The 16069-nt window shown below is 41.5% G+C and overlaps 1 protein-coding gene across 1 annotated transcript; it reads left to right on the forward strand.

Annotated features, from left to right (window-relative positions):
- Positions 1-523: 523 nt before the first annotated feature.
- On the forward strand, positions 524-9457 carry LOC143026181 (uncharacterized). Its single transcript, XM_076186195.1, has 5 exons — positions 524-704; positions 4409-4528; positions 4620-4765; positions 5055-5945; positions 8100-9457. The coding sequence occupies exons 1-5, from the start codon at positions 542-544 to the stop codon at positions 8970-8972; spliced, it is 2193 nt and encodes a 730-aa protein (XP_076042310.1). The 5' UTR covers positions 524-541; the 3' UTR covers positions 8973-9457.
- The last annotated feature ends 6612 nt before the right edge of the window (positions 9458-16069 follow it).

Raw genomic sequence — 16069 nt, forward strand, 5'->3', positions numbered from 1 at the left:
AATTTCAGTCGAAAGTTATACGATATGTATATATATATATATATATATATATATATATATATATATATATATATATATATATATTCCATTACACATTTTGTGATTTATTCGCATATATATATATATATGTATATATATATATATATATATGTATATATATATATATATACATATCGTATAACTTTCGACTGAATTTTATTCTGAGAGCACTCTTCATCATTATAAGATATTTTCAACGTTATTTGCACTTAATGGTTGACTTGAAATGGCCCTTGATGGAACGAGTGTCATCAGTCACTTGTATATATATATGACAACCACAGCTGCCACAGGTGCCACAAGTTGAAGTAATTCTTCGTATTAGGTAGGTTCTCTCTCAAAATCGGAAGCCTCCAGTATCCGGATTATATGACAGAGCTGTTAGTGTTCCTGGTGTCGAGAATAATAATAAAAAAAAAATTGAACCTTTCCTTCTCAACAGTGGAAATGTCACCAGAAAATGACATCCCGAGGCTGAGGTCGCCGTGGGTGTGACGTCATAATGACGTCATTCTTGTACTCAGGATCCCTGGGGGCTTGGGTCACAAGTGTTTTGGTGCTTCAATTAGTAAGTGACTTCCGACCTCGAGAGGTGGTCTCCTGTCCGCCACCATGGTCCGCCTTCCCGCTGTCTCACACATCCAGTAGCCACGATCACGCATCATGTAAGTTCATTGTAATTAACTTCTGGTGGTCATTCTGATGGTCATTTAGTTCCTCCGAGGAATGATCCGACTGGAAGAGTGTTTAAGACTCAGTCCGCCCCTTGCAGGCAGTATCTTTTCAAATATACTTTTCCATGTAACAGGTTGTTTGATAAAGACACGGGGTGTGGTCTCACGCTCCCGGAGCTTAAAGGTGAAATATTTATCTTTTTTGTTGATTTGATATGTGACGCTAAGAAATTGTCCTTCTCCTGTTGTTTTAGAAGTCCTGCTCTAGCTAACCTGTTTGATTCTTTGGAAGACAAAGCTCCTTAGGGGACCAGATAGTGTGAGTCTGTGACAAGGCGTTAAGTGAATTTGCAGTGCGAAATTGTGACAAGCTGGTAAGAGACTTGTTATAGTCTGTGGCGGCCTGGCAAGGGAATTGTCTGTAACAAGCTGTTGAGGGACTTGTTATAGTGTGAGGTTATGACACCAAGATCATGTGATCACGGGGCTCAAACAAATCCCATGGAAGTGACATTTCACTCCCCCCCCCCCCAAAAAAAAAACGGAAACTCTCCCTCCACCCCACTCGAACTCCAGATCGGTGATCAGATGAGCAAGCCCGCCGTCCTTGTCCGCACGGGAAACGGCGGTGTGGGTCGGTTCGGGCCGGGGGTCAGAGGACCCCGTCTAGAATCAGCAAGGCCCTTCTCCTTCACCTCTCCAGGAGACTCTCGGGTTTGGGTCCTCCTCCTTCGGGAGTCTGAGGACACAATACAAGTGTAAAAATATTTGTAGAGTTAAGACAAGATGTAGTAAAACTGATTTCAACAACAGCGTAGCCAGTGAACAGGCTAGACCTTTCGCAGTAACAATGACATGTAGTTCGTATGGTATGCCAAAAAGGCAAACTTGATCGAAAGTGTTCTCTATACAGCGCTCATTTATCATGTTCATTGAGTTCAGGTGCCCAATGGTTCCATCTCTTCAGGGGTGAAGTGCTGTTTTTCAAGTGTTGCTTGATTAATTTGTGCGGGCTGTAGGGATCATAGAGTTAGTATGATGTGCTCCTCGTTGATTGGCTACCACAGCCAAGATTAATTACTATTGGCTGAGCATCATGAAATAGATGATAAAAAAAGCAAAAAATATGAATGTGAAAGCAACAAACAAATATGGAATATATATATATCAGTATTTATATATAATATACCAAATATATAAATACCAGTTGATAAATTAACCCAATTTCCATCCATGAAACAATTGGAGCAACTCAAGGAAGAATCACATTTAAACAGCAGTGCAATATGAGCAAACTCTTCAAAAGATTCAAACCCTCAGTTCCATAAAATTGAAAGATTAAAATAGAAATACGAAAGATAAAAAAAAAAAAAAAACAGATCGATGCCATCCCTCCCTTTTCCAATAAAGATGTAGAAAATGCAACAAAAGAAATCCGAAAATCCATGCATGCAGACCTTGACAACTGCTCATGGAAGTACAACAAAATTCAACAATCTGGAAAGGAGCATATACTCCATAATCCCCAACCAGACAAACAACCAGAAATACAGGCATCTGTAGACCAATCTCCCTGCTATCCACGTTATCCAAACTGATTGAAAGATTGATTTAAAAAATTAAAAACAAAATTACACAACTCCCCTAACCAACATGAATACAAGAAAGGCCATTCCATTTGCACACCTTTCACAAATATTAGTCAACAAGTACTAGCTGTATTTGATAATAAAGTGCCACCAGACAAATAAATGTATTGGCAAAAGACACGAATAAGACATTCAGTACAATCCTCAAACACATGATATAAAAAAAATATAATTGAGACAGACATCAACGACAAGAAACGACCAACAAACTTCTTTGCAGAATGCAAAGTATCCCGAAACAACCAAGTATCTAGGACTGAGGTATTGCACAATGGCACCACCCAAGGCGTAATAGTCTCTTCCACTAGCCTCTTCATGAGTGATCTCCCAACACTAAATCCAGACCATAATACCAAAGTGCTAATCTGTGCACATGGTTTAACAAAGGATTACAAAGGCGGAGCATGCCGACAGGAGAACTTTTGATCCATATCTAGGTCGGATGCGAAAAAAAATCATATTAATAATAAATAAAGACTATAATAATATAAATAACAAATAAAATACATAAATAAATGCATAGGTATAGTTAGATAATAAACAAACAAGTAAATAGTAAATAATGATAAATTGACATATAACTAATAATAAATGAAAATCAGACAGACAAATGATAACAAAACAAAAACAAATAATATAAAATAAATTATAATCATTACAGCATCTTATCTAAATGATTCTTAACGATAATAGCCCAGCACATAAACACATAAACTACAAAGTAGCTGCCAAGAACACTTATATTTTGACAAACTAGAACTGGTTAAGGCACATTAGGATAGAAGCCTCACCTCAAAAATCATCGGTGACATTGCTCATCCCAGTTAATCATGAATCATAGAAACACCCAAGACTAAAATTGAATGGCTTTGCTCCTTCCATTGGAGAAGAGCCCAATGCTGGGCCTCACGTTTGATGAACACATGTCAGCCCATACATTAAGGACCTGATAATACAAACCAACAAGAAAAACACTAAGATCAATAGCAAGTGCAGTTTCTGGTTACCAGAGACTCTAATCACAGTCTACAAATAGTTCGTGAGAACCACACTTGACAATACTTACTCGATATGGTTCCCTACAGTCAAGAAAATATAGACACCCTAAAAACTGCACAAAGGATGAAGAATAATAACATTTACTAAAATCATTTCAGTAGAACATGTACACATCGAAACCAAAATCCTTAAAATAGAACACATGAGAAGGATGGGCGCTGAGTTCCTTGCACGAACCTTCAATTGTACCCATCCACCTCATCACGGTACACAAATACAATCACCTGAACTAAAAAAGAACACTGACGGTATACTACTCAGACATCTACAAAAAACCTACGACCTGCACCACGGAGCATATCCATACAAAACACACACACACACACTTGGGTCACAAAACATGCACTCCAAGACCGGCCGATGGACTCTCGACACCAGACATCAGCTTTACAGAAAATAAGAATACCTCCCACAACAAGCAAGAGATACATCGTACAGAACACCACCCATCTTCAAAATAATACAGAATATGTTCTGCCACTGAAGAAAATTATCCCGGATGAAATCACACTAAAGACAGCAAACACCTCATCTACATTGCCCTACTATGACCTTACCACCCAACAACACAATACCTTTTTGTTGAGTTACTTGTGGGACAATCCGATGGCCATTGCCGGTTACTTGGTAGCTGTGAGTCTCCTTCAAGAGACCTGAAACAATAGATTGGTGTGTGTGTGTGTGTGTGTGTGTGTTTGTTTGTGTGTGTGTGTGCGTGTGTGAAAGTATTCAGACTTGAAGGTTCACTGCAAGGCCACCGGGTTATCCCTTTGGAGACTATACAATCTTTGTACCTCACCTCGGTGGCTTAATCTGACTTGATAAGATTGTATGCACGGTTCAAAGCGCACGTGAGGTATTCAGTGTGTTGGAATGGCTGTGAATGTGAATGAAGTCTTAAACCCGTGTAATCAGCTCGACCATATAAATTACTTGCAAACGCTGAAGTGCGACACTGATATTCTATTTTGATGTCCACCGTTGCAGATAAAGATTGGGCAGCCATGACAGCGCGACCTGAAAAACTGCATTGCATTTTCCAGGAATCGAACCCAGGCATCCCTCGCTTGAGACTGGAACGATACTCGCTGCGCCACGCATGTACTCGTATGTATTTAGTCACAGTATCTATATTTATGTGTATGGTTATGTAAACGTGATAAAGGGGTCTTATGGATTTACTAAAATTTTCTTCAAGGTCCACTGCAGAGGAAGGAGCGGACATTTTTCACTCTGGTCCTTTCTGTTATCGTGCTCTGTTTCTTGCTCCAAGGTACGAATATTCAAGAAAAGATTACCAGGAACTCTTCGTGGCAAAACGCATCCCTAAAAGAAGATGCAGATGTAAGTATAGGTTAGATGCGGTTTCCAACTCGTGTGAATTTGTGCTCCTCTGTGTCCATATTTTACCAAATTTTGTGGTATAAAAGTTTGGTGGTTGAAAAAGTGGCTGTGTTCAATTATGAATTACATATTTTATCTTGTTTACAATTTAATAGTCTTTCTACAACTTGTTCGCCTGACGCTTAAATAATTTGTCTATTTTTCATTATTTTGTCCATGATATGGTCATTCTTCCTATGACAGAGTTTATTTAAATGTAAAACTGAATGACACTGTTATATCCCAACAGAATACTCAACATGTACCGGCCAAGGAAGAGGCAGTACCGAACAAACACTGGATGAAGGCCCCAAACCACTTCTTGATCGCAGAATCAGACTTTTGCGACCGCCATCCAGACCTACAAATCATCGGTTACGTTCACTCCAGCATCAGTGCAACGAAAAAACGAAACGTGACTAGGAAGACCTGGGCCAACACAGATATACTAAAGGAACACAATATCAACATGGCTGTGGTGTTCGTTGTGGGCAGGCCCAAGAACCAGGAGGAAGAGAGGATCGTCCAGGAGGAGAGTCGATTGCACGGGGACCTCGTCCAAGGAGACTTCGAAGACGAGCGGATGTTCTTATCCTACAAGGCCCTGACAGCGATGATCTGGATCAGTCGCCACTGTTCGAGGGTTCCCTGGACTTTGCATGCGGATGACAACGTCCTTATCGACCCTTTTCTTCTTAAGGCCAAGATAACAGACATCCAGACGATGGGTGTGGTCGACCACTTCTACTGCCACATTTTCAACAACATGCAAGTGGCGAGGGAAGGGGAGTGGAGGGTGGCCCCCGAGGACTTCTCCAAAGAGTTCTACCCAACGTACTGCTCTGGTTCCATGTGGTTCGTCCCGACGCCAGTGGTACCTCGGCTTCTGGAAGCAAGCAGGACGGCAGACTTCGTGTGGGTCGATGACGCCTATCTGACAGGAATAGTCGCTGAGAAGGCTGGCGTTGGTCACACCCAAGCGAAGTTCAACTCGCTCTGGGAGTTCCAAAGTATCAAATATGAAGATGTTGATAAGAAGTTGGTGTGGATTCCCGCCTATCTTGAACGCGAGTTCTGGTGGCGGAAGATCGTCTTGCACCAAAAACTTAAAACGGGAGAACCCTGGAGGGATGACCCAAACGTGAGTATCTTCTATTTACCTTCGCTTTAAATGTAGGCTTTCTCTACATCTGTTATAACATTTTGAACGAGTTTTCTACATATCTGAGCTGAATGAAATCGTCTGAAGTTAGCCTGGACAAAATCATAACGTGAACATTCGAAAGGGTTTACCAGTAGTTTGTTATGGAAAGTCACGGTTTACCTTTGCACTTAGAAATATTCGTTGAAAATGTTTCCCCAATGAGTTACATCGTTTGGCAGCCAGAACAAATGCAAAAATTGTTAGTAGTATTAAAAGGGTGGAAGTACTTTTGCTGAAAGTTTATTAGGCTGGTCCACTTGGGAAGGATGTGGACGTGGTTAGGACAAGGACACACTGACGCGAAAATGGACTCGGACCCATCTTTAGACTTCAGCCCATCGATATTTTGACAAAACAAAATCTACTTCCCCTCGTAAGGAATGTGTCATTTGGGAGTTTGGTTGGAGCCAAGAAATGGCATGCTCACTTGTGCAACATCCCTAGCATTGAATTCTCTCTTATACATGTATACATTGGAACAAATCACTAGTTACTCTGAAGTGTTTCAAATAATGTAGAATATGAGATTATCGAACTGTAGATTTCACTCGCTACCAATCCAGCATATAACTTCATATATGGCTACGGCTCTTTTATATGATCTACACGACAAGATATGGTAGCAGATGGAACTTTCAGTATGAGGTCCCTGGATTGAAGCCTTACGGCAGCCGAATTTGATTATGCGTATACCTATGTTTTTATGCGTGGATGATAGTAACTGTTGCCTTGAATTCTCATGACTAGAGACCCCCTAGTCTCAACAGTAGCAGGCAACGGCCCCCGAGTCCTTCTATAGATCTCTTCAGGAAGTGTTGGACTGCTGACTTTACTCTATTATTATGGGTCTTTTTGCCATCAACTGAGGAGTGGACAGGGAGGGGATCACTCGCTGGGTTTTAGATAGACGCCTACGCGTGGAATAAACATTAGTCATATCGCCAGCTGAAAACATACGATTTTTTACACTCACATTATTGACCCTGTACAAAGTCATTACTTACACCACAGACTCGAAGTAACCACTCCTTACTTACAGTTATACATCCACTATAAGAGCTAATTACTACCAGAATAAAGCTAGTGCCAGTCAAGTCCATAATTATAATTCTGACAAGCGAAAACCACGAACAACGTATTGAAATATACCTCCTACCGAACAATATACGTCTCTCCCTCTTTCTCTCTCTCTATCTCTCTCTCTCACACATACACACACACACACACACACACCAAAATATTTTACTTCATAAGCAACTTCAGTGACATTTGTATCACCTCTGACATAGTGCACACTTCGGACAAGAGAACGACACCAACAAACTAATATATAAATGCATAAATTCCATCTTTGACTGCGCTAGTCCAATGTGGCCAGCATCCATCTCAAACACGCATTACAGATTACGGATTAACTAAACAGTGCACTATGATACGAACAGTCGCCGGGCCCACACAGAAACCCCCAATAGATCCCCAGCACTCGGAGTACATAGCACCCACTTAAAGAAAATCCATAACACTCATTACATTACATAAAAGACCATCTCTCAACACGCAGATGCATGAAGTGGACCACAGGTCACTACTACAACACACTACACACCATCACCCTACACCCACCAGATTACATCAACATGAAAAACATGGTCACAGATAAAGCCCTTGGTCGTTTGGAGTATAACAGGATCATTGACCGTTCACTGCCATCAATATGCAAACTGGAGACCAAAACTAGATAGAACTGACAGATGACACATAAAAAGACTCCGCTGCCTCCACCACACATATTAGTATATGTTAAGCAACACAGCAGAAAATATATGCCCACTATGCCAGTCTGTCTCTTAGCACGACATTGTAGTACACAGGCATAAACAAAACGTACCTTGGGTAGAGGGGAAAAAAATCCTAAGAGGAAATCAGTTTCCTCCGTAACTCCGGGGTCAGCTCACTGACACCGTGGGCTATCCAATATCATCAACCTTTTCTAGTCCCAGGCTACTATTTTTCATCTACAAAAATATATATAATTGATTATTTACTCCTGCTGTGCGTTGACAACATTCTTATCGGGATTTTCTTGTTTAGGCCAACCCGGTCCTTCCACGACGAATAGAGGATGTACCTTTCGGCCAACCTCCAAGTATCCCCACCAGATTTCTAATCGAGGAAGCAGACTTTTGCACTGAGGAACGCAATCCACGTCTCCGCATGATAGGCTTCGTGATCTCGAGCATCTCGGCCGTTGAGAAGAGAGCCACAACAAGGGGCACTTGGGCTAGTTCGGACATCCCGAGAAAGTATGGCATTAATATGGCCGCCGTCTTTATTGTGGGCAGGACCAAGAACGAGAAGGAAGAACAGATCCTGGAGGAGGAGAGTCTCCGTTACCACGACATAATCCAAGCTGACCTTGAGGACCAATACAACCTTTTGACGTACAAGACCCTTGCAGCTCTGGTGTGGGTCCATCGACATTGCAGCCATGTTCCCTGGACCTTCAAAGCCGACGACGATATCCTTGTCGATGACTTCTTGTTCGACAAGAAGATCAAAGATATCGAGACCCTCGGCGTTGGAAATCAATTCTACTGTTACGTCCACCAGAACTCTGAGGTCCTTCGGGAAGGAAAGTGGGGAGTGCATCGTGATGAGTTCCCAGAGGATCAGTATCCACCTTACTGTGAAGGCCCCATGTGGTTCATGCCTACTACGATAGTGCCACGCCTCCTGGCCGCCGCCCAAGCTACCAACTTCCTGCGTATCGAGGACGCGTATATAACGGGGTTAGTGGCCAGGCAATCCGGCATCGGACACACACCCCTTCGTTTCACCCGTTTTTGGCGCTTCTTCGAGGACATTGTCGACGAAGACTTTGACAAGGTCCTCGTCTGGGAATTCCGCCACCAAGACCGTATCGACTCTTGGCCGAGGCTCGTCCAGTATCACTTAAGCAAGTAGGATGAGGAAGTAGAGACCTGAAGTTTTTGGAGTTGTCGTCTGCTGCTGTTCAACATTAAATATAGCTGCATGACCAGCTGAAGAGGCAGTACATCTACCATTCATGAGTACATTTAGGAAAACGTGTTCTTCTACAAGTTCCCTATTTCTGTGGGGGCAGCATTTGGTGACAAAGAAAGTGGTACTTCTTTTTCGTGCGTGAAAGACCAAAGTGGATTATTTATATCTAAACCCAAGGTCGTTTGCTCACTGCGGTCCTCCGGTCCATAAGCTGAAACTCACCTGATCCCTGATAAATGTAATCAGTATCAAGTTTCCCTTGCTGACTGTGCATGTTCTCATATCGCAAGACTTCTCCATAATGCTCATCTCAAGAAATAACCATCGTTAGGAATAAACTAGCGAGTCTCAGTAAGAGGCAAATTTACCACGTGGGGGTGGAAAACCACGTTCTAGGAGATGAATATTTCCAAAATTGAGTTTTAGTTCTGCAATCCGCCACAATTGGCCATATTCTATAGTTTTGCACGTATGTACAGGAGTGAAATATATGATTTTTCATCTCAATTTAATTTGTGCAGAATGCTACTATTAAAGATTTTTTTTCAAATTGTTTGTTTTTCTGTGCCTTTATGTTGGCTATGTGATTTTTGTATGCGAGTTAAACGAGGTAGTTCCGAAATATTTTAAGCCGAGGGTGTAGTAAAGCCCAAAGGAAGGGTTGAAAGTTTTTCTAAGAAACTTTATGAGATATAAAATCCCCCAAAATATTTTTGCAACGACGGAAGAAAGCACAAGAGTTCTCTATTAAAGGTCACCCAGTTAAGTTAGTTTTTTTCTCTATTGTGTAGTACTATATGATAGTGTCAGCAATGTTCAGGGTTACATTGGGAGTTTGTAGTTGTGAAATTATTACTTTTGTAAGATGACCGCCACTTAATAAGAAACATTGTATATGTATAATGTGCATCAGTGTTATAAATTAAGTCTGTGAAGCGAGGCTGTAAAAGGAACGAGTTTTAGTGTAAAGGTTTCAGTACTTAAATTTGTTCCTTTCTGCTGTTTGTATATATATATATATATATATATATGTCATCGCCATCTGTTGTAGTGGCTGTCGTGAGGTACATAGGTAAAGGAGGAAGTAATAATGTTACGCACCACGCTTGTCTTCTTTATTGGTGTGGTTTCTGTAAATCAATTCAACATTGTAATTTACATTCATAATCAAGCTATCAAAATAGCACTATATTCAACCATGACAAACCTCTATAATTCAATAATTATGCATGCCAAACTGTATGGTTCATACCATTATTTTCTTTCTTCTTCCGCCCCTTCAGTATTCATCACTCTATACCTCCGTGATCCGTTCCGCTTCTATCAAATCACGGATGTCACGAATTAACATAATGTCCACACTAACTTGTGGTTATATTACCAAATATTTCATAAGTCAAATAACGCAGATAATAATTCACTCTGCTAATGCTTACCAATTATGCTTCCTGGTCACACACCCGAAGGTGTTGTCACTTTGACAACTAGACACAGAAAGAACAATACTTGTACGTTCCTCACGAAGAGGATGGGGCACTACTTTTTAGCGGAGGAATACCAAATTGAAAGGATCCACATTAAATATATATAAGTCACGTTCTACTCAACATTCTCCCTTTCATATGACTTCTTTAATTCTATTTCATTTTATAACAGTTAATTATTCACTACAATACATCAACTTCGACAAAGACAATTTACATATATTGTACATACATAGTAACTGCCTGCGTACACACGTGATTATGATTGCCATTAGACTCTAGCCTCCTTTACATGTCATAGATATTTTCTCATATCCACCCAGACATAGTACTCTGTACTATACATACATCAAATATTGTAAACCATGATTTGTAATTAATTTTAGTACATACCATTGTCAGTACACTTGAATATCATACAATTGGTGCTTAACACAGATCTAGCACCAGCCATGATTAGTAATTAACCTCGATACATATTATACTTTATCTGTAGAACATCATACATCAAATATTCTTATACATAGTGCAATCGGCACTCACATATATATATATATATATATATATATATATATATATATATATTTATATATATATATGTGAGAAAGGTGTAATGACATGTAACGGTTGTTTTAGTTGGAAAGCAGGTTCAGGTAATGTAAGGAGATTTGCCTTCTCAAGAGTGTTCCAATAAGAAGGCTGAAACCTTCCCACAGACACAGGAGCAGCCCACCTCTCTTCTCACTACTGCCGAGATAGGGTGGCGCGTTGTAGGGTGCCTTTTATAGTGTAGCGGGTTTTAAGGCTACGGAAACAAGACAGTTGACAAGTGAGTAATTTATTGCCTGAACTAGAAATGACTTGCATTTTAGTTAGAGGGCAGGATTGATAAGATGGGGGAGAGGAAGGGAGGGGTTTAGTAGAAGGAAAGAGTGAAATGGAAGGAAGTAAGAGTTATGATAGATATGGGGCAGACCCACTTGCTCGGTTAGTTTATAGTCTTTTGGACTTTTGACTTGCATGCGGCTCAGGACCTGTATTTATACCGCAGGTAGGTGAGCTACCCGTGGTGTACAAGCCTATTGGGTTGGGTTAGGTCAACCAGCGACGGGAGCAGTGATGACGCCCATAGGAGGATGCGCGAACTGGACACTACTCGCCTTCTCAAGCTGCCTTGGCTTCAGAGGGCGTCCCGTTCGTGAGAATTGGATGGGCGACGTGTCGTTGGATTTGAGGTAGGCCGGTTTCAGGTGATCAATAGAGACCCATTCCGGCTTGCCGGAGACAGAGAATCAGAAAGTCTAGTCTTTCCGTTCGAGGACGAGGTGGGGACCAGTATAGGGTCGCGTGAGTGGTGGTGGGTGTGCTTCGGTTGTAAGGATGACGTGCGTAGAGGTGTAGAGATCCTTTGGGAGGTAGTCCTTGACTTCCCGGTGATGTGTCGGCACACAAGGGGCGAATTTACCGACGGTTCGTCGCAGCAGCTGCAGGTTCTCGGGAGACTCCTCTGGAGGGGAAAATACTGCGGGCACGATGAGGAGCTGACCGAGGACCATCTCCACTTGAGACACGTTGAGGTCGTCCTTGATGGATGTCCGGTAACCAAGGAATATCCATGGTAGTTGGAGTAGCCAGGAGTCCTTGTTGCAACGTACCATAAGAGATGTCTTGAGAGAGCGATGGGTTCATTCGACCATGCCGTTGGCTGCAGGGTTGTATGATGTAATGTAGTGGTATGTGATACTCAAGAGTTCGGCGAGAGACTGCCACAGCCGCGGCATGAAGGATGTTCTTCGGTCGGGGGTGATATGCTCCGGCAAGCCGAATCTGGCAATCCATCCACTGAGGAGGGCTGTGGTGCAGGACGAGGCAGTGGCGTCCTTCGTAGGGAAGGCCTCCAATCAGCGGGGCGATCTAAAGGGAGCTGGCCGACGACGCCGAAATTGATATTTGCGAAGTGTCTTTGGGGCTGATGGAATGATCCGATGCCTGACTCAGTGTGGCGATGACTTTTCCCCGGAGGTGCATTTGTCGAAACGGACGACGAGGCCGCTGTCCTGAAGACGCTGAAGGATAACCTGCAGGTGTTGAAGATACTAGTAAGACAACTCGAAAGACACCATCGAAGTAGCAGACGTAGAAATCGAGGTCACCGAGGATGACATCCATTAGGCGCTGGAAGGTTGCGCCTGGGTTTCGTAAGTTAAGCAATAGGCGTCAGTTGAGCAGTAGGCGTCAGAGTTGAGCAGTAGGCTTCACTCAGGTCAGGTCAACTGGGGTAGCTGCTTCAAACAGTGAGATGGGGAGTGGTTGTTTCAGTGATCAGCGCCGAAGAGGTACAATCTCTACGTAATAGAATTGTTGCCTTAGAGAAGACTGTTGAGGGCCTTAAAGAGGAGAATCGAGTTCTTTGCTCGAAGACCCAAAACACGGACGACAAACCATGTTTGGAACCTGGGTGGAAAAAGGTTCACCAGACCCGCTTGAATGCAGAAACTCATTTCAAGCTCTCGCGGGTTTACAGTAAAAAAAAAAAAACGAATAAAATCAAAGATAAGGAGGATAGGGCAATCACTAGATCCCTGTCCACAGGCAAGATTTTGGTTGTAGGAGATAGCCAGGTGCGGTATTTAGATAGGGCCTTCTGCGACAAAGATAGGAAGCATAGGACCCAGGTCTGTTTCCCCGGGGTGGGAATAGGTGATGTTAGAGACAGGATTGAAGAGTGTATAGTCGGGGAAGTTGTTAAACCCATCATTTGCTTGAGTGCTGGTGGGAATGACATAGATAAGTTTGTGAATGAGGAATTGTTTGCGTGGTTCCGGGATGCGCTAGTAAAGATTAGGAATAAGGTAGGAGTTCCTGTTATATGTGGAATCCTTCCGAGGCGTAGAGTTAGAGGCATGTGGCATTCCAGGTCTATTACAATGAATTGTAGGCTGACAAAATATTGTAAGGCCAATGAATGGACATTTGTCAACAACTGGGATCGCTTTTTCGGTAAGAATCATCAATATACAAAGAACGGAGTGCACTTGTCGCCAAGAGGATTTCGGCTACTTGCTGAATCCCTTTAACGAGAAGTAGGCATCCTGCCCTGCGGATGCCTACTTCTCGTTAAAGGGATTCAGCAAGTAGCCGAAATCCTCTGGGCGACAAATGCACCCCGTTCTTTGTATATTGATGATTCTTACCGAAAAAGCGATCCCAGGTAGATTACGTTGAAGTCGGGGGAGGGGGGTATCAGAATATAGTTTAGACCAGCGTATATCAACCAGGGTTCCGCGGAACCCTAAGGTTCCTCAAAAGGTTATTGTAATAATGTAATATAGACATAATCCTATCTAATCTATTATTACGATGAAGATAAAATGGGAAAGATATGGCATATATATATATATATATATATATATATATATATATATATATATATATATATATATATATATATATATATATATATATATATATATATGGTTTTTTTTTTCCCGCAGGGGTTCCTTGAGACATGCAATTTTTTTTAAAGTTTACGCAAGGGTAAAAGGTTGAGAAACGCTGGTTTAGACAATAGAAACAGCTTAGTGCGGGGACTGTGTAAAGAATCACCAAACCAGATGGAAGGGGGATAAACCAAGAGTTTACTATACAAACAGCAGAAGCGTAATAAACAAAACTGATTTACTGCGAGGTAAAGCATGCGTACAGAGATTTGATATTACAGCTATTACTCAATCCTGGATCAATATGGTTGATAGAAATTTCCTTCCGGGAATCGAGAAAGAAGGATACAATTTTTTTTTTCACAAGGACAGGGTTAGCAGGAGTGGGGAGGAGTAACAGTTTTCGTTAAAAATACAATAATAAGTATTGCCAAGAATTCGATTAAGAGGATAGTACGGAATCTATTTGGGTGGAGATTATAGGCAAGACTAAGAAATTTATTGGCATATATAGACCTAACCTCCGCATTGAGCAGACTGATCTCCTGATTCATGAAATTCGCAGGGCGTCCCAGTACAAAAACGTTGTTATCATGGGAGATTTTAATTATAGAAACATTGACTGGGGAATTTTAGTAGATCAGAAAGCGATTTTTTTCTTAGATGTGGTGCAGGATAATTTCCTAAAACAAATGATTACCGATCCTACGAGGGGAGAGAATACTCTGCACTTACTCTTAACTAATAATGATCACCTAACGAGTAATGTAAAAGTGGGAGATAGTCTAGGTTTAGATCATCAAGAAATAAGATTTAATATTATTCGGGAAGAATTAAAAAGTACGAATATCGTTCAAGTACCTAACTTCAGTAGAGCCAATTTTGATGTGATGAGAAGGTACATAAGACATTTGATCACTTATGGGACCGATCCAGGGGGATGTGACGGGATCAGATACACGGTCAGTCCGGACATTATTAGCGGGGTCAGGGGTCGGGTCACGGAGGGTATGCGTACTTTGGGTCAGGTCACTTACGGGCGCGTGCTCAACAACCAGATCAGCGATTTGGATGAAATGTATAGTAACCTAACAGATTTAATTCTGAATGCACATGTTACGCCTCCCATTAAAGCCCAATCTTAATTGGAGAAACAATCCTTCCTCCAATTATTGACGCAAGATTGAGACTAAATGGCAGGGTAACAATATACTGCATATCAAATATAAATCTCTGTGCAGTACTTTCAAGCTCGTATGTCAATAGTTTAGGTGACCGGTGGATAACTCAGAGGGGCAAGGTTAAAGCAAAACTATGGTGTTCTAACAAATTATTTTCATATTCACTTAACACTACACACACACACTTATTTTATGCCTACCCGGACCACTTGTTACCACTAGGGTCCACCTAACATATTTAACCTAGGGATTATAGAGGAGCGGATAAAATTGCGTCCGATTTAAGCGGGTTCAGAACCAAGAGAGAGAGGGAGAGAGAGAGGATAAGAAGTAGTATACTTCGTGACTGCGGTCACCATGGGGGGCCGCAGTTGCCAACTCACAAACTGTTATCATTTATTTTATTACAGGCAGGGTGAGTGGAATAACATACTACACATACAGACATCGTTAACATAATAAGGTACAATATACAATATGAACAATATCCTAGCTAACTAAAATAAAAGGATAACAAAGGAATAATACACACGGAACATAGAAAATTGTATTTCATACGATCTGTAATTCAGGAAGACGAAAAAAAATAGGGTGTGGCTACAACTACCCGAAACAGGTGGTAACATGGAAAGTACATATATTACAAAGGAACACATGGATTTGCGGCCACGCAACACACAAAATAAATTCATTCACTTCGAGTCAATACAGAAGAATGGATGATGGACAGGCCGAAACATGAGACTGGAATGAAAAGAGGACTTTGCGTAGGAATTTAAAAAAAAAAAAAAAAAAAAAAAAAATGGTTAAAAAGAATACACGCACAGCGAGACGTAACTATGAAATTAAGGTTGTCAGACAAGCGAGATCCAACCCAAAGATCTTCTTTCATCTCTACAAAACAAAAAATAAGGAAAGGATTGGCCCAATTC

The sequence above is a fragment of the Oratosquilla oratoria genome, chromosome 6 (assembly GCF_046742065.1).
Source record: "Oratosquilla oratoria isolate Oo_2021 chromosome 6, ASM4674206v1, whole genome shotgun sequence".
Classification (NCBI taxonomy): Eukaryota; Metazoa; Arthropoda; class Malacostraca; order Stomatopoda; family Squillidae; genus Oratosquilla; species Oratosquilla oratoria.

Bases quoted from the DNA above. Each gene is read 5' to 3' on its own strand.
- LOC143026181 (XM_076186195.1), top strand. From the start codon at position 542: ATGACGTCATTCTTGTACTCAGGATCCCTGGGGGCTTGGGTCACAAGT. The intron at 705-4,408 runs GTAAGTTCATTG...CCACCGTTGCAG, and splicing joins TAGCCACGATCACGCATCAT to ATAAAGATTGGGCAGCCATG. The intron at 4,766-5,054 runs GTAAGTATAGGT...ATATCCCAACAG, and splicing joins CCCTAAAAGAAGATGCAGAT to AATACTCAACATGTACCGGC.